The sequence below is a fragment of the Cynara cardunculus genome (assembly GCF_001531365.2).
Source record: "Cynara cardunculus var. scolymus isolate 2C chromosome LG 15, CcrdV1, whole genome shotgun sequence".
Lineage (NCBI taxonomy): Eukaryota > Viridiplantae > Streptophyta > Magnoliopsida > Asterales > Asteraceae > Cynara > Cynara cardunculus.
This window is the reverse complement of record NC_037542.1, coordinates 14,755,936-14,778,124: the sequence shown is the minus strand read 5'-3', so window position 1 is coordinate 14,778,124 and position 22,189 is coordinate 14,755,936. Positions and strand designations below refer to the sequence as shown.

Sequence of the window (22,189 nt, the reverse complement as noted above, 5' to 3'; positions counted from 1 at the left end):
ATATTTGTGTAACCAATACAACTTAATCTCAATCGTCCATTTAATTTGATATATATGTGATTTCATAAAAGTTTTGATTATTTCTTAATATAAAGTATTGATCATAATTAATGAACTCTATTCATCTTTCATAAATATTCAAATCATAATAAATAAATTCGCATCATTTCTATAAATATCTCAATTAGTTGGGTTGCATTAGTTGTACAAATGGACATGGTTGCATTTGAAATATACCCTATATATATATATATATATATTAGTGTTTGACTTTTTGATGTTTATAATATGGATTGGAGATGTAAAAGGCTTTTGTTTTTAAGTATTTGATTATTTTTATTATTTAGCATATAAAATTAATTTAAAATTTTGGTAAGTGTTGCATGTATTCTAGGGGTAGATTGAGAAAATTGTTTGTAGAATTGTACTATATTTTCACGTGGAGTTTCCTAAATAATTTAACATATTTATTTATTTATATTAGAAGCGTAATGCAGTAAAATACATTTTGATTTTAATGTTTCGTTTTATGATACGGTTGTATATGGTTTTGAAAAAAACCTGTTTTTACTTTAAAGACCTAAAAAGAATTGTATTGATATTAATATTAATATCAAATTAACAATTTAAAAAGTTTTCATCTTTTATATAGTTTTTTTAGTTCAATTTTTAGTATAATTTAATTTAGATTTAATAACGTAGTAATTTAATTTACGTTTAATAATATAATTTTTTATAAAAATAATAATTAAGTATTATGTTAGAACTTAATGATTATCCTAATTATATTTTAGATTACTTATATTAAAAAAGATATGTTTATCTTATATTTGATTATATTTATCAGTTAATCATATGAATTTAAATATATAATGCTAAAAAGTTGTACTCATCCACCATTACTTGTAATCTTGAATTTTGAATAATATACGTCATTAAATAGTACTTATGCATTAAAAATGTGTTTCGAGAGTTTCACCTAAATACTTTATAATACAACTAGAAGGATACTAACACAATGCAGCGAGATACATTTTGATTTTAATGTATCGTTTTTTTTGTCTTAATCGATGTTATAATACGGTTTTATGCGATTTTTGATAAAGCGATAATGTTTTTATTTTTGAATAAAATATAAATATAAAGATATATCATAAAAAAATGAAAAAAAAATATTGGTATCAATACCAAACTAACTATTTAATTTTTTTTGTGTATTCCTTTAATTCATTTTTGGTTTAATAATATACTATTTTATAAAGATAACAAAAAAGAAATTTATTAGTACTCAATAATTATCCTAATTATATTTTATATCTTTTATATTTAAAATGAGATGTTTATCCTTTATTTGATATTTATCTGCAGTCGGTTACACGAATTCAAACATTGAGCTTTAATAAGTTATACTTACACATAATTTACTTTTAATCTTAAATTTTAAGTAATATGCATCAATAAACAACACTTAATGCATAAAAAAATGGTTTTTAAGAGTTTTTGTCAAATACTTTATAATATAGTATAAATATAAATACTTTTGAATTCTTTATAAGAAAATTAAATCAATTCTTTATTTTATTTAAAATTTATATTACACTAATATACAAACAATATTAAAATATTTTACAACTATTTTACATAAAAAAAATTAAAAAGTGAAACCACTTTAGGTTTTTTCCCATTAATTATTATCAAAACAAAGGTGAGAAAATACATAGAAGACAAGAGTCAGAAAAACGTATCAAGAGTGTTGTTAGTTTGAGGAAGGCAATCATCTCTCTAACATATATATATATATATATATATATGTTTGTGTGTGTGTATATATAATATATATATATATATATGCATGTGGGCATACATGTATGTGTGTGAGGCCATAGATATCCTTTTTACTCACCATTTTGCCTCTCCCCTCTTCACTTTCCCTCTCTCCTTCATCAGCTTCTCTTCTTGGGTTTCATACAGGATCCATGGTCGTGTAGGGTTCATAAATCTCCGAATATTTAACAAACATCTTCTCAGGTAATCCCATTACAACACATCCTCTCTTCTTCCCTTCTTCATCATCATCATTAAATCTTTCTTGAAATTAATCTTTTTTTTTTTACGAAAATATCCCAAGAAACACGAATATTTTCTTTATACCCAATTGGGTTTGGTGTGTGATTTCGTGTTTGCAGATCTGATTTCGAGAGATGGATTCTCCTCTAATTGCTTCGATTCTCGTGAAATTTGAGGATTTTTCTGAAAAATATATAATAAATCTTTCTGTATGACTCGTATTGATCAATCGATTTTGTAGCTGCATTACGAGTGTGTTTTGTGTTCCTTCCTTCTTCTGGAATTATATGCCTTTTCATCTTTATTTGTTAAGAGTGTTCAGAAGAATAAAGAAAGCAATTGATTGGGTTGGGTGGCATGGTGATCAAAGAATCTTGGCAACTTTCCCTCTGTTTTACCCTCAAAAAGTAAAGGGTCAATTGAATTTGGTACCTGAAGATACAATACAATACAACACCTCTTTATTCAATTGGTATTTTACATGGGACTATTTCTCTCTCTCTTTCACTCACTGGGCATGTAATTACAAAGGGCCCTCAAACCAGAATTCATGAAATTGGACCCAAACTTTGAGTCACTTTTTGATTAAAGTGAGTCCTACTTGGAAAGGGGCCAATGAACATTGTCTGTAGTAGCCAAATAGTTGCCATCAGATCTTGACAAACTTGCTTGATTTTTCCCAATTCTTGTGCCACCAGATCTTGACAAACTTTCTTAGTTTTTGACTCTAGTTTTTTATCTCTTTTTTTTACTTGTATTAGTAACCCATGAACAAGATCTGTTATTTATACCCAGAGTACAGTTTCCATCTTCAGTAATAAGCTGTTTGTGAACTGGGTTTGTCTCAAAAAGATTTCTTGAAAAAAAAGCAGTGATCTTGAGGAATTTTGTTGCAGTTAAGTTGAATCTTGATTTAATTGATATGATTTGTGAAATATTGCTTGTTGGGTATATTTTATATCGTCTTAATTAAAAGTTTTCGACTTGATTTTTGAGCAGATTGTGAAGAAATTTTGTGGGGGGAAGAAATGAAGTTTAAAGATGATAAACCTGGGAGACAACCTGATAAAGGTTCAAGAGTTGTATCAATGGCAATAATGTTTGTGGTGCTATGTGGGCTTTCATTCTATCTTGGTGGGATCTTTTGTTCTGAAAAAAACAAGTTACCCACTGAGCCGGTTGCTAGAGTGGTTGACTCTGAAGAACCGATTGTTTCTGGCCCGATTCAGGTTAAATCGGTTTCCTTCCCTGAATGCAGTGCTGACTTTCAGGACTACACCCCTTGCACTGATCCTAGGGTATGAATGTCTTTTTGTGGTTCTTTTATAATTGTTCTCTGGGTGTACTTGATCTCTGACTTAGTTTCATTGGCTGAGTATCGCGTGGATGTTTGTAGTTGTTGCATGACCTCATGACAGATTTAAGAATTCTCATACCTAACATAAGAATGCCTCAAAATCTGTCAGAAGGGTGGATGTTTGTGGTTAATGCATGACGTTCTGACAGATTTAAGAACGCCTACACCTTACAGAAGAATGCCTCAAAATCTGTTAGAAGGGTGGATGTTTGTGGTTAATGCATGCATGATCTTTTGACAAATATAAAAAACGCCTATATCCCAACAGAAGAATGTCTCAAAATCTGTCAGGAGGGTGGATGTATGCCTGTGGTTATGCATGACCTTCTGACAGATTTAAAAACACCAATACAGTTATACCTAACAGAAGAATACCTCAAAATTTGTCAGAAGGTCATGCATCAACAAAAGAGTCTTTGTTATTGGATAATATTGCTTTCGATGATCGAGTGCATTTGTGTTTTCGTTTCCATGGATATATCTGTATACGAGTTTTCTTGATTGTATGCATGATTCTTGGGCTTGTGGTTCATTTTTGAGGCTAGATAGCACAATTACCAAACCGAACCAAACAAAACAAACTTGGTATATTCCACCTGAAGGTAGGGTCTGGAGGGTAAGATGTACGCAGACCTTACCTCTGTTCCAAGAAGACCCTGGTTTGCGAAAAAGATTAAGAAACATATCTTATAAAGCACAAGCATAGGCCACATATAAGCTTTTTCTAGATAGCGTGATTAACGACTAATGCAATTGTTTTTGGTAACAGAGATGGAATAAATACAGTCAACACAGGCTTACGTTCATGGAGCGCCATTGTCCGTCTGTATTTGAAAGAAAGGAGTGTTTGGTACCGCCACCCGATGGCTACAAGGAGCCGATCAGATGGCCAAAGAGCAAAGACGAATGTTGGTACAGGTGAATTTCCAATCTTTTCTTTTTTCGGTCCAAATTGGATCAAGATGTCGTCTTTTTACTAACGTCTTCTTATTTAACGTTTCAGGAACGTTCCGTATGATTGGATCAACAAACAGAAGTCGAACCAGCATTGGCTAAGGAAAGAAGGAGATAAATTCTACTTCCCCGGAGGTGGTACGATGTTCCGCAATGGTGTTAGCACTTACGTCGATTTAATGCAAAATCTGATCCCGGGAATGAAAGACGGGACTGTTCGAACTGCCATTGATACCGGATGTGGGGTTAGTTTCGTAATTTAGACACCATGAATCTGACCAAACTGGTTTGGTCTTTGTGTTGTGATCTAAAATCTTGATATTTTTCGTATTCAGGTTGCTAGCTGGGGAGGCGACTTGCTAGATCGTGGCATCCTACCGGTATCTCTGGCCCCGAGAGATAACCACGAGGCTCAAGTCCAATTCGCGTTAGAACGCGGGATTCCTGCGATTCTCGGGATTATATCGACACAACGGCTTCCATTCCCATCCAATTCGTTCGATATGGCTCATTGCTCACGATGCCTCATCCCATGGACAGAATTCGGTATTTTTGTTGATCTTTCTAACGTTTTGATGTTATCTTATAGAAGAAGCTTGGAGACATTCTTATACGAATGTTTACTTATAATCTTGATCAAACGAGAATCATAAATATTTTGAGAACCGTGAGAACTGCATATATATATATATATATGTGTGTGTGTGTGTATATACACTATTAAAACATGCATTATGTCAATTAGTGTATTCATCAATGAATATGTACTATCTATGCAATATACACACACTATATGCATAAATGAATATATCGGTTCTCAAAATATTTATGGTTCTCATTTAATCTTATGCCGTCGGGCTTCCATGTTTCTTATAGATTTATTGGATGGCATTTTCAGGTGGAATTTACCTTCTTGAAGTTCACCGAATCCTTCGGCCAGGAGGCTTTTGGGTCCTGTCGGGTCCTCCGATAAACTACGAGCAGCGGTGGCGAGGTTGGAACACGACAATTGAGGTTCAAAAATCGGATTACGAGAAGTTGGAAGAACTTCTGGCTTCAATGTGCTTTACGTTGTACAACAAGAAGGATGATATAGCAGTTTGGCAGAAATCCGAAGATAACAACTGCTACCAAAAGCTCGATGCTCCAGATAACTACCCGCCGATATGCGATGACGGGACCGAGCCGGATTCCGCATGGTACACCCCGTTGAGACCCTGTGTGGTTGTGCCCAACCCGAAATTCAAGACAACGAGCTTGTCGTCAATCCCAAAATGGCCGGAACGGTTGCACGTGGCTCCAGACCGTCTCCGTGGGGTTCATGGCGGCAGTGCAGGGTCGTTCAATCACGACGATAACAAGTGGAAGAATAGAGTGAATCACTACAAGAAGTTGCTTCCGGTTATTGGAACCGATAAGATACGGAATGTGATGGATATGAACACGGTTTTTGGAGGTTTTGCTGCGGCTTTAATCGATGATCCGCTTTGGGTCATGAACGTGGTCTCGTCCTACGCTCTCAATTCGCTTGCCATAGTATACGATAGGGGTCTCATCGGAACTTTCCACGACTGGTAAGTCAAATCCGTAGTTTTATGATTGTATATATATATATAATCTCGAAGCCCGATCTTGTATTGTTTTCCGTATGAATTCGCTTGTTTGATTTCTTGGTAGGTGTGAGGCATTCTCGACGTATCCTCGAACATATGATCTCCTTCACGTAGACAGCCTCTTTACACTCGAAAGCCATCGGTAAGAACATGAATTCTTCTGCCAGACAGATGCATTCTTAAATATGTCGTAAAGTAATGTATTCAAGAAAACTTTGTGCGTAAGGTTATTCTCGTAAATAACCCCACCATCCACGTGACCTTTTATACTCTTCAGAAGGTCATGGATTTAATTAAATCTCATTTAAGGTTATATATTGGGGGAGTTATAGAGAATGGCGTCGTGCCCTTTTTGCAGAAGATCCTGGTTGACTTTACATTTAAAAATCTTGAAGTTGGTTCCAATAATAGCACCACTACAACAAAATCGGTTTTATAGGACACTCCCAAATTCTAAGTGTTCTAATAGACCTCTTTATAGGACTTAGTTTATATGACCAAAAAAATAAAGTGTTCTATCTAAAGGTGTTGTAATAAGTTTATGTGACGTTTTTTGATGTCGTAATAAGTTTTTTAGAACATTTTTAATATAAAGTGTCTCATTATCAACTTTATAGGACATTTTTTAGAAAGTGTCCTATAAACTCAATTTTTTATAGGACAGTTTTTCAAATAGTGTCCTATAAAGTTGATAAAGAGACGCTTTATATTAAAAGTGTCATAAAAAACTTATTACGACATCAAAAAACGTCATATAAACTTATTACAACACCTTTAGATAGAACACTTTATTTTTTTGGTCCTATAAACTAAGTCCTATAAAGAGGTCTATTAGGACACTTAGAATAATGAGAGTGTCATATAAAACCGATTTTGTTGTAGTGCACAAATAAACAAAATCTTGAAAGTTTGCATTTTTACACTCTTAGAGTTTCGATTGCGTATAGGTGCGAGATGAAATACGTGTTGTTGGAGATGGATCGGATCTTGAGACCAAACGGGTACACGATAATCAGGGAATCAACCTATTTCTTGGACGGGATTGGTAAGATAGCGAAGGGGATGAGATGGGATTGTCGTGTAGAAGCGACCGAAGACGGTACCGAGAAAGAAAAGGTATTGATCTGCCAGAAGAAACTCTGGTATTCCCAGCAAAACTCATAGCAAACAAGAAAGATCTGATAAAAAAGTTTCCCTTTTTTTCAAGAAACCAGCAGAAGATAGCAAAAAGAAAGAATCAAGAAATTGTTATTCCATAAATATAAATATTTATATATATATATATATATATAAATATATATATATATATTATATATATTATATATTACATATAACATGATGTTTTTAAGAAAAAAAGAAGGAAAGATTAGTTTCTCATAAATCAAAGTAGCATAGTGATGATGTCTTTGTTGTAGAAGAAATATATTTTTTATTATTTATTTATATATTTGTAAGATCAAGAACCAGAAATACAATCTGTTTTTCTTGTCCTTGTTGAAGCTGGTTATTGTGACACAATTGTAAGTCCACAAACTCTTATTCATTTGTAATGGGATTTACTGGATGAGTGTTTTTCGGCAAGAGAAATTACCTTTCTTACCTTATCATGTAATACCTTATCATGTAATATTGTTGGTCATTAAAATGGATTGTTGGTAAGCATGTCGAACCCGGTAAGTGCTTACCGGGTAAGAGTCGTGGTAAAACTCTTGATTCTTGTTATACGCCTCTTGCTAGATAAGATTCTTGGTCTTATGGTGCTCAATTGGTAAGGTAAGTGATATCGGCAAGCGTTTACCCGGTAAACATTTAATAAATGGACCCTCGGTCTCTTTGAGTTCTATGAATCAATAATCTTAAACGAGGTTTGGTACTTGGTGTCCATGGTTCAAAACAGTCTATTTCTGTAAAAACTTAGATATGTACAAAAGGGTTATTTTGCAAAACTAGTTTCTTAATGTGAGGGTCATTTAGGGATATGACCTTAAATGAGTTTTTAATTAAACCCATGATTTCCTGACCTACTAAAGAAAAAATGGCTTTTATACTTACGAGAAAGTCATGAATCTAATTAAAATCCCATTTAAGATTAAATACCTAAGTGACATTCTCGAACTTATCAGAATGTCATGGATTTAAAAAATATGGCAAAAGGTTTATTTGAGGACTTGCATCACAACACATAAATACATGACATCCAAAGGAACAGTGTGGTCTTACGATAGGATGTTTGAAGTTACGTTTGTGCACTTGAAGTTGCGGAGCTTCAATGCCAATTACACACACAGAACATAAATAAACCAAATCAAATCACGCCAATCCAATACATCCCTCTGAGCGTGGGGTTCAGGAGATGAGATGTATGCAAACATGGTCTCTACTCCAAAAAAAGAAGGTAAATCTAATGTGAAACATCCAATTTCTGGTAATGAATCTTTTACATATGTTACATAAGAAATAGAAACACAAAAATGATGTGGAAAAATGAGTTAGGAGAACTAATAATCTAAAACTACATCATAATTTGCCCATGCTCATGTCATTTCTAGATCAAGTTATCTCCTTTATAAACATGAAAGACAATGCATATAGATACCTTGGTTTTTTGGGCAATTTCTTCCCAACTCCGCGAGCCAACGCGTGCTTTATGTTGTTGGCTTTGTGCATTCTATGGTTCCGAGCATATATGACTCCTCAATGGAACTAAAAGAAAAACACAAGTCAACGGCATCCCAAGGCTCTTCAAGCTATGTAATAATATAATCCAATAACACAAACTCTAAAGCTCCAACGCGATTTGATTTTGCTGGTTTAGATCGTCTTGGAGCAAGTCTGAATCGTCGTAGTCTTCTTCTAATAGATCCATCGACTTCCCCTTTCTAAACGCAGTCCTTTTTTGAAACTTTTTGTTGCAATCAAGTATGCCTTCATCGCCTTTTAGCATCCTATGAACCTGCATCATATGCATAAAAGGATGACAAAGAACTTGTATATCTTGAAAGATAGCATCTTCCATGGGAACAAATGAACATTGCTTAAATTGCTTCGGTTTTTGCTCCTTATTTAACAATATGCCTTTACCAACTACGGGGGTGGGGTGGGAAATGGAAATCATTAATGGTGTCTGGTTTGATGCAATGGAATGAGCAATTACCAGGTAATGGAACATTTAGCAACAAATTGGTGGGAATGGAAACTAAGTATTCCTATTTCCATTCCCGGACATGAACCAACGGACCCCTAATGTTTCTTAAGCCACCAAGAAAACAGACAAGCATTCAAGAATGAGGATGGAAGGAATTCAAAACAGATCCATTGGTGTGTGTCATGGGGTTTCAACACCAGTTTTAGATATGTTATTATCTTCCATGATAATAGGTGTGCTGTTTTTCATTTCAGAATCTTCAAATTGAAAACAACCTTTTCTGCATACTGGATTTTCAAAACTAAACCCTTCTGTTTCTAAGTACCTTTCTGTGTTACCACTGTTACTGAAATGATCCATACAGTATAACCATTTTATCTCTAATGAAATGTTCAGTTGGTGACTATAAAATAAGATAATTGGTTAGTCGTTTCCAACCCAACCCAACGGGAGCAGGGTCTGGAGAGAAAAAAGAGATCTAAACAAAAATAAATGGTAGAAAAGCTGGTTAGGAAACTCGAAGAAGAAGTAGCAAGAAATAAAACTAAAATGATGACAAGAATGTATCATGACTAAATTGTGTTAGTTTGGACAATTCACTTGTTTTCCTCGGTGTATTTTGTTCTTGTTGTCCAAATGATCCAAAGTGAACTTTCGAAAGCTTACCTCCAGTATGGTATTTAGTTATATAAGCAACTGCAATGGGGGAATGAAATAAAAAGAATATTGGAATAAATTCACCTTTTCTACATGTGAATGTTTTTTTTTTCCTACTTCACTTTTTTCCAAATGAAAGAAATTACCTGACTCATTTTAGGCCTTTCAGTCGGACTTTGATTTATGCACAGAGAAGCAACTGATACAATGCAATGCAGCTGCTCCAAGTCACAAGCGCCAGAAAGTTGTGGATCAAGAAGTTCTTGAAAGTCTTTCGAAGCAATTAAAGGTTTAGCCTGTAAGTATTAAATATACAAGACAAGAATAAAAGGCCATGATAGAATTTTTTGTCATCCTTCCAAATTTGATCACTTGACACATTGTTCTAAAACACAACAGGTAATGTTTGTGTATAAACAGGGTTTCTCCATCATATCCTCAACATTTTGAGGGTAAGAAACATACTTGTTAGTTAAAACAAGGCAAAAATCAATCTAGCTTAGTTTGTCAATCATGCCAATCTTTACAAGTAGATAATTTACTAATTTTATAGTTTGTGTTAACAAGAATAAAAGACATACCCACATAACCACACTATGCTGTGACTCATCAACCGCAGGGCGTCCAGTGATTATCTCTAACAATAGTACCCCATAAGCATACACATCAGTTTTCTCATCAATTAAACCATTCATGAAAATCTCGGGAGCAAGGTAGCTGTAATTTTAAAAACGACACACGGAATCAAATGGAAGTATAATGGGAAAAACGTTCATGCTACCAGAACCATGTCACTCCTTTGTTCACATACCCGAATGTCCCTTCAAATTGTGATACAGTGAGATGCATCCATTGATCTGGGAGCCATTTTGCCAATCCAAAATCAGAAATCTGCAATTTGATAAAAAGTTCAATATCAATACGAAAGTTAAATGGATATAGAAATAAGTATGATAAGCATTTTATTTTCGTAATTATCTTAGTCATAATCATCACCTACTGTGCAAAAGTTATATGAGAGAAAAATGATCTCGAGCTCCAACGTCAAAAAGACATGTTGGAAACCAGCAGAATTGAAGAAATTGTTACAAAAAGCGCATACAGATCTTCATGAAGAAATAACTAGGCGAAAGATATTGTAAACCTGCTTCGTGTCTTTGGTTACCTTAGGTTTAAAATCCTCTGAAAGCAAAATATTAGCTGCCTTGATATCCCTATGAATGATTCTCCGTTGACAACCTTCGTGAAGATATGAAAGACCCGAAGCAGTGCCCAAGGCAATATTATATCTCACTCCCCATTCTAGTTTCTCTTTCTGATCTGAAATAGGTAAAACCATATGAACCCTACGATGATGCTTACATAAAAGTAATATATTGAGATGATCGTTTTAATAGTGTGAGGTCGTAGATACATTTGTTCAAACATGATAATTGGACTAAACAAAAATTAAAACAGAACAATGTCTTTGATGACTAACCCCTAAGCAGAGATGCTAAGCTCCCATGTTGAGACAGAGGAAGAACAAGGTGCATGCCCCCTTCAACCCCATAGCCGATAACATGGGAAATATTTGGATGGTTGACATGAACAAGGATTCCCAACTCGGATAAAAAATCAGAAGTCCTCTCTTCAGGTGTACCCCTGATTAGTCGTTTAACTGCTATAAGTTGCCCGTCTTGCAAATGACCTTTGTAAACTTCAGAATACCCTCCCTCTCCAATCAAGTTTTCTAATGCAACACCATAGAAAATGCATATAATGGTTAATTAACCAGTAAGGAATGCAACTCATTCACAAGAATTCAAAGTAACCATTGGGCATCATCATTCCCATGATAGATACAATTAAAAATATGTCATATACCAAGCTACTATGAGAAGATATAATTGTTTGCAGATAAGTTAAAATAAAATTAAAAGAAAACTCACAATTTTCTTGTATATTGGGCTTTACTTTTTGATAGGTCATTCGTTTAATGATATCTTTGTGTTAAAAAATCGACATTTAATATTTGCTCACCAAATAAATAAAATGAAAAAGAAAAAAATTTAATGGAAGTTATTTCACTAGACCATCATGATAGTATTGTATCAATCCTCAAGAAAGAAATTGTCAAAAGAGAAAGGAAGGAAGCTTTGTTCACATGTTTTTGCTAGTGAAGACATTGTTGTTCATTTCTAAAAGTGGTTTGAGAAGAAAAGGTATGTAGAGATTCATGGAATACAGTTTATAAGACCTACAGAAGTTGAATGCATAATGTCTTGCACAGAAGATACACACCATGGCTAAAATTGTTGGTTGCAGATTTGAGATCTGCAAGTGAGAAATTTTTCCATGATGCCTCAAAATAGTGCAACTCGGCATCTAAGTCATGAGGTAGTGCTGGTATGCTCTCAGTTAATTTCCTGCTCTTCTTCCTAGTCAGCCTCTTAATGGAATGCAGACTAGGATGGAATCCATACAAGCTTGAGGTGGATCCCTTTTTAAGTTTCCGTAAGAACCCATGCCACTGATGGGGATCCGAATCGGGATCAGGATCTAAATTGCTGACTGTGGAAGATGGTGAACCTGAAGTATCGTCCTTGGGAGAAGCTGGACTTGAACCTGATGTAGTGCTGGCCTTAGGTGAAGCTGGTTCAGATTCAATCTCATCCTCATCTTTATCTAAGGAGCCAAGTTCTATCAATACGATAAAAGGATACCATTAAATATAGATAATTACAATGTCAAATGATAGAATACAAGGGCAACAAATAATCAACAGTGAGACCATTTATGTCTGGATCAGGATTTACCATCAATGGCAAAGCAAAAAAATAAAGTTGATCAACTAGAACTGCAATAGTAAAAGAATTTACATAACAGAACCTGTTGTAGCATATTTCATTGTCTTGTATATGTCAAGCACATTTCTTTTTATTTATCACTTGATCAAAAAGGACCCCTTTTTATCACTTGATCTAAAAGATGTGCCCGAAGAGTTCCTAGTCCCCATTTGCCACTTCTAACATCACACTGAAAATATCCCAGTACACAAAACAAATGCTCATCCTAAAAATAGAACACCATCTATCTTGGCTTCTCCCAATGAAACACAACATTGCTTTTTTGGTAAATTTCATCCTAATTTACCCTTTTTCGCTCAATTGCTAATCATTACTTAGAATTGGTAACTTTGATTGTAGTCCATAGTTTTCTTTATTTATCCTTTTTACAAGATATTAATAGTTAAATATTTTTATTAAACTAAAGTGACAAGAATTCCTTGTGTGGAAAGAGTAGTAATTATTATTACAAAATGGGACAGAGGAAGCAGTAATTATGATTACAGAACATCATAGAGAAGAATGGAAGAGGCCTTCCATGATTTTTTTTACCTTCAGTAGAAATAGTAAACGAAGGATTGGAGAAGATAATTCTCTTATTCCCAACTGCAAAAAGAACCTTTTTCTTCGGTTCTTCTTCAGCCATATTTTTGTCACAATTTCTGAAAATTAACATGATAAAAAAAACCTAAATTAAAACATCGACATGAAGCTGGAGAAGAGACAAAATTTCAACAAAAATCCAAGACACTAAGGAGCCTTTTTGTGCATCGAGGTTGCTATTCATGCGTATAACAACATGATAGCCAGAATTCAACTTTTCCTCTCCCTTTCAAGATATAGCTTTTGACTTTTACACAATCAAAGAAGCTTAATCATGCCCCATTCGCCAATTCAAAGGTCATAGCCAAAATATATCAAAATTTGCTCCATTGTAATTACAAAAAAACTAGATTAATTAGCAACAAAAACGCAGAAACTGAAACGAACATTGATCAGTGGAACCAAACCCAACAATTTCTTACCAAAAGCAACGAAGGTTCGTCGCAATTCATCATGACAGAACAAATTAGCAATTTACGGATCAGATACCTTGATGAATCTGAAGGTTCTGAAACAATGTATTGTTGCACGACGGAGATTCAGAGTTGTAGAACCAGAATCAAATCAGAATCAGAATCAGAATCAGAATCATCTCTCTGATGACGATGAAGGAACGACATAGAAACAATGAGAGGAAATAGCGGGTAACATGGTTTTTGAATTGTCTACGTTTTTCGTCCCTTTTGCATATTCCCCGGATTTTCATGCAACAAATTAAATAGGCTCAAATTGCTAGCAAGACCCGACCCGACCCGACCCGACCACCAAATAGCCAATATTCAAGAGGTGGACAGATGGTACATTTATTTGAAAATTACAAAAAATACCCCTATATTTTCACAAATCGTAGATACATGCGTTTGGTTGACAGGGGTATATTAGGTAAAGAGTATATTTGGTATAATAAAAATATAGAATTTCATTCCATCTAAATACCACCTACATGTATAGGCGGACCGAGTCAAATGTCATGGGTGGCACGTGTCACCGTATCGTTTCTCCGTCGAAGGGTAAAAAATTTAGGTTTCATGAACGGTATAACCGTATTAATTTGTTGTGTGTCACCGTATGTATTTTGAAACTACAATGAAAACAAGTTTTATTTGGTAGAGTTGGTTTGCAAGGCTTTTATTCCACCCCACACCTAAGTCCGAATCATGTTAGTGTCATTTTCTTAGTCAAACGGTGCCATCATTTGAAAAAAATTCCGTATATTTGTTTCTTATAGTCAAACGTCACCGTTTGAAAAAAAATTCTTATTTTTTTTCTTATGATCAAATGGTGCCACCGTTTAAAAAAAAATTGGGTTCGTCCCTGCGTACATGCCATGGAATATTTAAATCATTCATTTTGTGGAATTTGATAGATTTGAAGATTCTTTTATCTAAAAAAATACCGAACCAGACCTGAGAATGAAATTTAGTCAAAAGAATTCAATATTCCAATTTCATCATATTCCTTCAGAATTTTCGATCCAAACGTCCGTCTCGGGGTCGCATTAACTGTAAAGACCGAAAAATCACACTGGTGAAATTTTTATAAATGTGTCCAGATGTGGTTTCACTAAAAATGATAAACAAGTTTAATTTTATAAATGCTTTTATGGCTCTTTCTTTTCCTAAAAGCGATTAGTTACATCCTCATTCGTAATATTGACGAGTGCTTCTCCTATGGCATAAAGGATTGAAGCGCTCAAAAAATCATCGCTAAGTTGATTACGCAAATGTTAATGGTAACATAAATAGTAGCATTGTGAAGGATCGTAATGTTTTGTTCACCACAACAAAATGGTTCTATGGTCGCACGACACCCGTGTCTCTTACACAAAAATCCTACCCTACGAGCATCCTTGTTGCCATTAGGAATGTTAACGAATTGATGTACTCTTGAAACAAAACGTGTTGGCCTTATATATATTTTTTCTAATAACATATTTATTGTACTTTATATTGATATGAATTTGTTAAAAAACTACTCGTGTATATATATATATATATATATATATATATATATATAGTTTGTTTCAAATACAACTCATCACATTTGTACAACCAATGCAACCCAATAAATTGAGATATTTATGGAAATGACGAGAGTTCATTTATTATGATTTGAATATTTATGGAAATGAATATGGTTCATTAATTATGATTAATACTTTATATTAGGAAACAATCAAAACTTCTATGAAATCATATATTAATCAAATGAAATGGACGGTTGAGATTGAGTTGTATTGGTTACACAAATGTCAAGGGTTGTATAATAACCAACCTCTCTCTCTCTCTCTCTCTCTCTCTCTATATATATATATATATATATATATATAGGTGGAGGTTCAAACGAGAACCCCTGTGATTTACGAGAATGCGAGAACAACCCAATAACCTCAAACTTTTTTAATTAATAAATTAACTTTTATTATATATAAATAATTTAATAAGGACAATAATGTAATTAAGTAATTTTTATAATTTTTATTTTATTTTAATTAACTATAATTATCTTTTCACGTTCCACGTTTTACTCTTGGTAGTTATCTTCTTCTTCTTCTCGTTAACATCTTTTCTTCATATCACATAAGTATCACACTCATATCATATGATTATCACACCCATTTTATATGATTACACCAAAATTTTAACTTGTCAACCAAAACGATAACCCAAGTGATGTATAACAGTGATTATCACACCCTTATCACATGATTATCACACCCAAATCACATGATGACACCAAAATTTTAACTTATCAACCAAAACGTTAACCCAAGTAATGTATAATGGTGATTATCACACCCCTATCACACTCATATCACATGATTATCACACCCCTATCACATGATTATCACACCTATATCACATGATTATTACACCTAGTATAATCCTAACCTATTTTGTAACCGTTTTACTAGATAATGATAATAATGAGTGTTTAAAAGATAATGATCGTGTTTAAAAGATTTGATGATATCATTTCCATTATTACCCTTTTAATTTTAAATTTTTTTTGAATCTTTTTAAATTTTAATTTTAATTTTAAAAATCTTTTAATTTTATTTTTTATCACAATATGAGGTTATTGGGTTGTTCTTGCGTTCTCGTAAATCACAGGGGTTCTCGTTTGAACCCTTCCCTATATATATATATATATATATATATATATATATATATATATTTTGTGTGTGTGTGTATTTCAACATCTAAGCGAATGGTGTTTAGCTTGATATATAGTTTGATAGAAATTCTAATCATTAATCAGATATCCGAAATAATTTATCAACAAAATCAACCGATGGTCTGTTAAGAAGTCATCTGAACCCTTAATTATTTATAAAATTTACTTCTAGGCCCCCTGAAAAGAAGGTTTTGTAAGTTGGTTTCCAAAACAAAAATAAACCCGAAAATGGTTTCATTTTGATGCAATTTTCTCTTTTATTAACATGTAAATAAGTTGGTTATAAGAGCATCCATTATGCGGTTTTTAAGAGGTTTTTGGAAGGTTTTTCAAAAAGCGAAAACCTTCTTTTTGAGGTTTTTCACATAGTGGAAAGTATTTTCACATGAGGTTTTTTGTCATAGGTCGTAATTACACGACCTACTTTTTCAGAGATTTTTCGTATTTAATCAGGTTTAGTTTTATAGAATTTATAAAAGTTTTGTATTTACTCGGTTTTATTTATTAATATAATTAAAGTAATCATATTTAAATAAAGTCATTAAATGAATACACATTTAAAGTAATTATAATGTTTTTATATTTTTAAATAATATCTCAAATTTGACATGTGTTTACACAATTTTTTAAGATTTCTTAACAATCCAATTTTTACTTTTTAGTATATACATACTTTTAAATTAATTTTTGTAATTTTTAAATTTAACTTTCTTTAATTATTGTTATACATACTCTTAGATAGTTTTAATATATTTATTTTTATAAATAAGAATATAAGTGATATAAATTTAAAATGATGACACTTTTAAGAATTTGAAAAAGCTATGAAAAAGTTTTGCTGAGGTTTTTCATATAGTATAGGTATATACAGTGATTGGCTAAACCAGCCCAGCCCGAACCGGATCGTCGGAGGACCGGTAAGGACTGGCCCGGCCTGGGACAGGTAAGGACCGGTTATAGCGCCGTCAATCGGGACCGATTATGATTTTGGAGGGTTTCGAGGGATCGGCCCGACCATGACCGGTTATGGGCCTGACCCGGTTTTTTAAAAAGTAGTTATTATTTTGAAAAAATATAGCCGTTATATGACCGTTTTTTGGTCTTTTTTTTTTTTGCCTTCTAAACCCTATATATAAGTGTCATGGTTGAAGGATTTACATACCAACTTACAAAATGCGAAAAACGGAAAAAGCCCTTCACAATTTTTGGTTTCTCGTTATATTTTGTGACTTCGACTCGTATTTTTTAAAGTATATTTGAGTGACTCAATTACAAATTTTATAATGTATTAAAAAATCTATCATTAAAAAGAATTTAAAAAAAGTTAAATTTTCTTCTTTTGGTCGGGACTGACTAACCATAACCGGTTATAGGAATGCTTAACCGGGCTTAGTATTTTCGACAGGGACCGGGACTGATTACACTGAGGCCGGTTATGACCGGCACTGTTGAGGCATGGTGCCGGTAAGGACTAGCCTGGCCCGATCCAAGACCGGTTTTTGGCCATCACTAGGTATATAGAAGTTTTTAAGTTGTTGTGGTGACAATAATATAAAAAAAAATGTAAAAAACTTTAGTGAAAAGGCTCTAACATAGTGGATGCTCTGAGAAGTTCGTACACTTGGATAAAATTTAGGGGTGTAATCTATGATGATCTAAAGATGAGGGACTAAACATGGAACTTTTGTCAAAGTGGATGACCAAATCTGCCACATGAAAAATTAGACCATGCAGTAAGAACAAAAGCGAGATGAGATGAGACCAGAAAATCGGAGGAGATATTGAGATAATGAATCCGGTGAAGCCTAGACGATCGATTCGTTTTCCGACGGTGAATTCTAACTCGCACTGCCTTTCTATTTTACCCTAATTGGTAATTTGCACCGATTTAATACATACTTGTTTTGTTGATTGTTATTCAAATTTGCCATCTGAATCCCCTTCTAATCGGAATCCTAATTTTCCAAAATAAATCTGTGCCTTGTGGATATATGATCGATTGTTTATGCTTACCGTCGAGCTTAGTGTATTAACTTGATGTACCTGTGTTTTCAGCCAAGGAGGAAAAATGGGTGCACGATTGTTGGAAGTTGATGCAAAAGCAATCAAGTTCATATGTAAGGACGTTTCATTTTTCGATATGCAATGAAGGAAACAAAGTGTTCAATTACATTTTTATTGGCTCAGTGAAAGTTTTTGTCTACATTTAATTAAATGTCTTGTTCAGTTCCACAATTAGATTCCACTTCAACAAGGGTTTGATCCCAAATTAGTAGGGAATGCCATAAAAATCATAGATCTTCTTCAGTTTTCATCAATTTTTTCAGGACAGCTCGATGTTTTGATATAAAATCAATTAAAATTTGATCTTTTCAAATGTTTGATGACAAAATGAATTTCAGTTTGTAATTAATTTGGTTATAGTGATTTATGGTGATTAAGAACATTCTTCATTCTTACCTTTTTGAGCAAAAAGGCTGTTTATTTTGGGACTCAGGGAGTATGCATTAGAGTTAAGTTTGTGTACAATTATTTAGTAAAATCATTAGGGGAATTAGGATTCTAATATTTGACGTTAATAGATTTTGGGAGATCAGGTACATATGTTTTATGCTATTTTATAAACTGGTGTACTCTTACATCACCATAACAGAAGTGATCTTCATGATTGTGTTGTGTGTGAGCCACTTGAGCCTAGTCTGTTGGAAGTATAGGCATTATCTCTCTCATCATAGGTTCCCGAGGCTGCATCCATGTTTCCGCCTCCAAACTAATAAGGATGAACCATCTTTCTCCATCTTGTGGGGGATAACCATATGCCACAGCCCACTAACGTAACCATTTGGTCTCAAATCCCATTCACCAATTATTTGTTCTTACAAATAAATAGTCCATGATGTCCATCCATCTACTCAAGGAGGCAACGGTTTTGGTATACTCGAGACCACATTTCATATAACAGGTCCAACAAAATAATTAAGTCAAGTTGATCACTTGAACATTTCAAATATGGAAAAACCCATAATTTTAACAATCTACTACTCCTCAAAGGTGAATAACTGACACCACTTGTAAGATATATTGAAATTTCGTAACAAAAAGATATGGTGAAAACTAAAAGAAAGAACTATTCAATTTTCAAAACAAAAATCAGACTTCGAATGAGTACGTTATCTTCCCATATTGGGATGGTAGAGAAAACCAGTGCATGGCAGCATGGAATAAGCAATAATTCTTTTTGCTTGATTAACCATCGAACACACAAGACTGGAACACTACTCAGCGAAGGAAGGACACTAACACCATAGGGACCACTTTTCATAAGCTGTGGATAATTCTACATCATAATACCTGGTTATCATGTCATATTGGTCACTGGATAAGTGTACCCGACCCCCTATAGATTCCCAACTGATTTTTCACTAAATTCCCTACCACCTCTCCTAGATTGACCCCTCTTCTCCATGAATCTCTGCAGCAGCTTCTGCCAGAAGGTGCATGAGCAGATGATTCCTCATGCATACAATGTTTTTGGCTTATAAACATCTCATGAAGTAATGAATAAGTTGCCCCAATAGTAGTTATGCCCCTGGAGGGCCTAAAAGCATAGGTCTTTTAAAATCATGTGCAGAAAATGGTTTTCCAACAGAGGTGAGAACATGTGGCTGATACCCTCCTTTGCTTGCTAGCACCGAAGTAACAAAAATACCAGAGAACCAGCTGAAAAACACTAATGTGAACACCATCCAATTTAAGACCCCACATCAACTAGGCAAGCCAGTAAAGCAATGGAAGCTCCCTATGCAATCAAACAATCATCAGTAGCTCTTATGAACCAATGAAACCAGCATATACTCAATACAACAAGACTCCAAATAATCACACCAGGCCCTCCAAATGGAAGTTCTTTGACGAGATCTCAGGCCAGCCAGATAGCACACTTGCACTACTCACCAAGTGGCGTAATGTGACAAGGTCAGACTCAGAACAGGGGCAATGGCACCTCACAACAACTCTAGATGATGGCATATGGAAGTCGCATACTGTTGATTGTTCTATGTTAGTAGCCTTTATCAATCAATTTTGTAGTATGAAATTGGAGAATGCAGTGACTCTGTTTGTAGGTGCCTTGATTGTTGATGCCACAGACCAATAGTTTTTGGCTCTGATACCAGAAACAAAACATGACTTGCAAAGTGTAGCTATATTTTGAAGAAACGTACAGACATATAGACTAAAAGGCTAATGGGGCGAAGGCAAAAATCATAAAAGAGGCAACACTAACACCAAAAATCTTAGAGCTGTAAGAGGAGGACATGACATGTTCTTTCTTCTCTTTGCAGGTGAGGTGAAGAAACAAAGTACCACTTCAGTTCACCTTTCCAATATATCTGATGAGTATGTTGCTTTTAAGGTGCTTCCTGCTTGATTGATGTATCTGCCACAGTAACTTCTAGAATTTCTTGTTTTTTCTCAGTCAATGCAAGGCCTTTTTCAGCTATATTTTGGTCACATAAAGAACATGTTTCATTTGGCAGGTGAAAACTACTTCACCAAAGAGATTTTGCGTGAGACCCAATTCAGGCATCATTAGCCCAAAGTCAGCATGCGACTTTTCAGGTATATGTGGGCTCTATACTGAAATGTTATTGTGACTATTTTCATCATCATGCATGCCTATAATATGCGTCAGGTGTCAGTGTATCACTATTCCTTTTAAATATTATGACCTTACAAGATTTTATATTTTGTTTTTGGCTTTTCAGCAACATTCTATACTAGCTAAATTTCTGGTGAAATGCATGGGGGTTTGAATATCATGGAACTGTATGCACATTCGTTGTCTATTTGTCATCTGAATTCCGTAGTCAATGCTACATGACTGTGGTAGTGTTTGTTTTGACTTCTTTGTGTTGCCTGTATACATGTATCAGCATGTAGAATCAATGAAAAGGACTGCTCTTTGCTGAAACACTCTATAGGTTTACTTTAAGACATCACTACTTCGATGGAGGTGAAAGTGATTTTCATTATTGATTAACATCATCCCATGAAGCTTATAGTCACTCTGCATGATCTAATTTCTCACTTCTCTTGCAAATTGGAAAAATCTTCAGGTATGAACTATGGTAAGAAGTATCCTGTTATTGACCTCTCTACCATGTCTCTTTTCTTATGTAATGGATGTATGTAAATATGTTGATGTTATCTTCTCATCCATGTAAATTCACTCTAATATACATTCATTTGTGATCATATTTCATATATTAATCTTTTGCCGCCATGCAGTTACTATGCAAGGTCTAAGATCACCTGCATCTGAGGTGGAGTGCAAGGACAAATTTCTGATCCAAAGCACAGTTGTTGATGCTGCAACAAAAGAAGAAGATGTCACTCTTGACTTGGTATGTATTTTGTCCTTCAGTTAAATTTTCTTTATTGATGCTTATCATTGCATCTGGCAGTTCTCCAAAAGTAGTGGCAAGTACGTTGAAGAGAAGAAGCTCAGGGTTATTCTAATTAGCAAGGAAGATTCTCTAGTAGAGGAACAAAAAAACAAAAAGCAAGATTCTCCAGTAGAGGAACACAAAAACCAAAAGCAAGATTATCTACTAGAGGAACACAAAAACAAAAAGCAAGATTCTTCGATAGAGGAACACAAACATAAAAAGCAAGATTCTTCGGTAGAGGAACACAAACACAAAAAGCAAGATTCTCCGGTAGAGGAACACAATCACAAAAAGCAAGATTCTCCGGTAGAGGACCACAAACACAAAAAGCAAGATTC

At 34.2% G+C, this 22,189-nt stretch overlaps 3 protein-coding genes across 3 annotated transcripts in view; 2 read left to right on the top strand and 1 right to left on the bottom strand.

Annotated features, from left to right (window-relative positions):
• The first annotated feature begins 1,948 nt into the window (after positions 1 to 1,948).
• Positions 1,949 to 7,216, top strand: LOC112528234 (probable methyltransferase PMT20). The gene is made up of 8 exons (XM_025139211.1): positions 1,949 to 2,028; positions 3,067 to 3,365; positions 4,194 to 4,342; positions 4,428 to 4,623; positions 4,714 to 4,924; positions 5,277 to 5,952; positions 6,056 to 6,133; positions 6,939 to 7,216. Exons 2-8 carry the CDS (start codon positions 3,096 to 3,098, stop codon positions 7,153 to 7,155), a joined length of 1,797 nt encoding a protein of 598 aa, XP_024994979.1. The 5' UTR covers positions 1,949 to 2,028; positions 3,067 to 3,095; the 3' UTR covers positions 7,156 to 7,216.
• Positions 7,217 to 8,770: 1,554 nt separating this feature from the next.
• On the bottom strand, positions 8,771 to 13,267 carry LOC112528703 (receptor-like cytosolic serine/threonine-protein kinase RBK2). Its single transcript, XM_025139722.1, has 8 exons — positions 13,174 to 13,267; positions 12,077 to 12,475; positions 11,274 to 11,525; positions 10,959 to 11,113; positions 10,605 to 10,684; positions 10,375 to 10,510; positions 9,940 to 10,089; positions 8,771 to 8,944 (listed from the first exon to the last, which is right to left on the bottom strand). The coding sequence occupies exons 1-8, from the start codon at positions 13,265 to 13,267 to the stop codon at positions 8,771 to 8,773; spliced, it is 1,440 nt and encodes a 479-aa protein (XP_024995490.1).
• Positions 13,268 to 18,331: 5,064 nt separating this feature from the next.
• Positions 18,332 to 22,189, top strand: part of LOC112528579 (vesicle-associated protein 2-2-like) — a 6,991-nt gene continuing 3,133 nt past the window's right edge. The window contains exons 1-5 of the mRNA XM_025139603.1: positions 18,332 to 18,518; positions 20,745 to 20,815; positions 20,940 to 21,021; positions 21,691 to 21,806; positions 21,867 to 22,157. Coding sequence (XP_024995371.1) covers positions 18,470 to 18,518; positions 20,745 to 20,815; positions 20,940 to 21,021; positions 21,691 to 21,806; positions 21,867 to 22,157 — 609 coding nt within the window. The 5' untranslated portion in view covers positions 18,332 to 18,469. The remainder of the gene's footprint in view (positions 18,519 to 20,744; positions 20,816 to 20,939; positions 21,022 to 21,690; positions 21,807 to 21,866; positions 22,158 to 22,189) is intronic.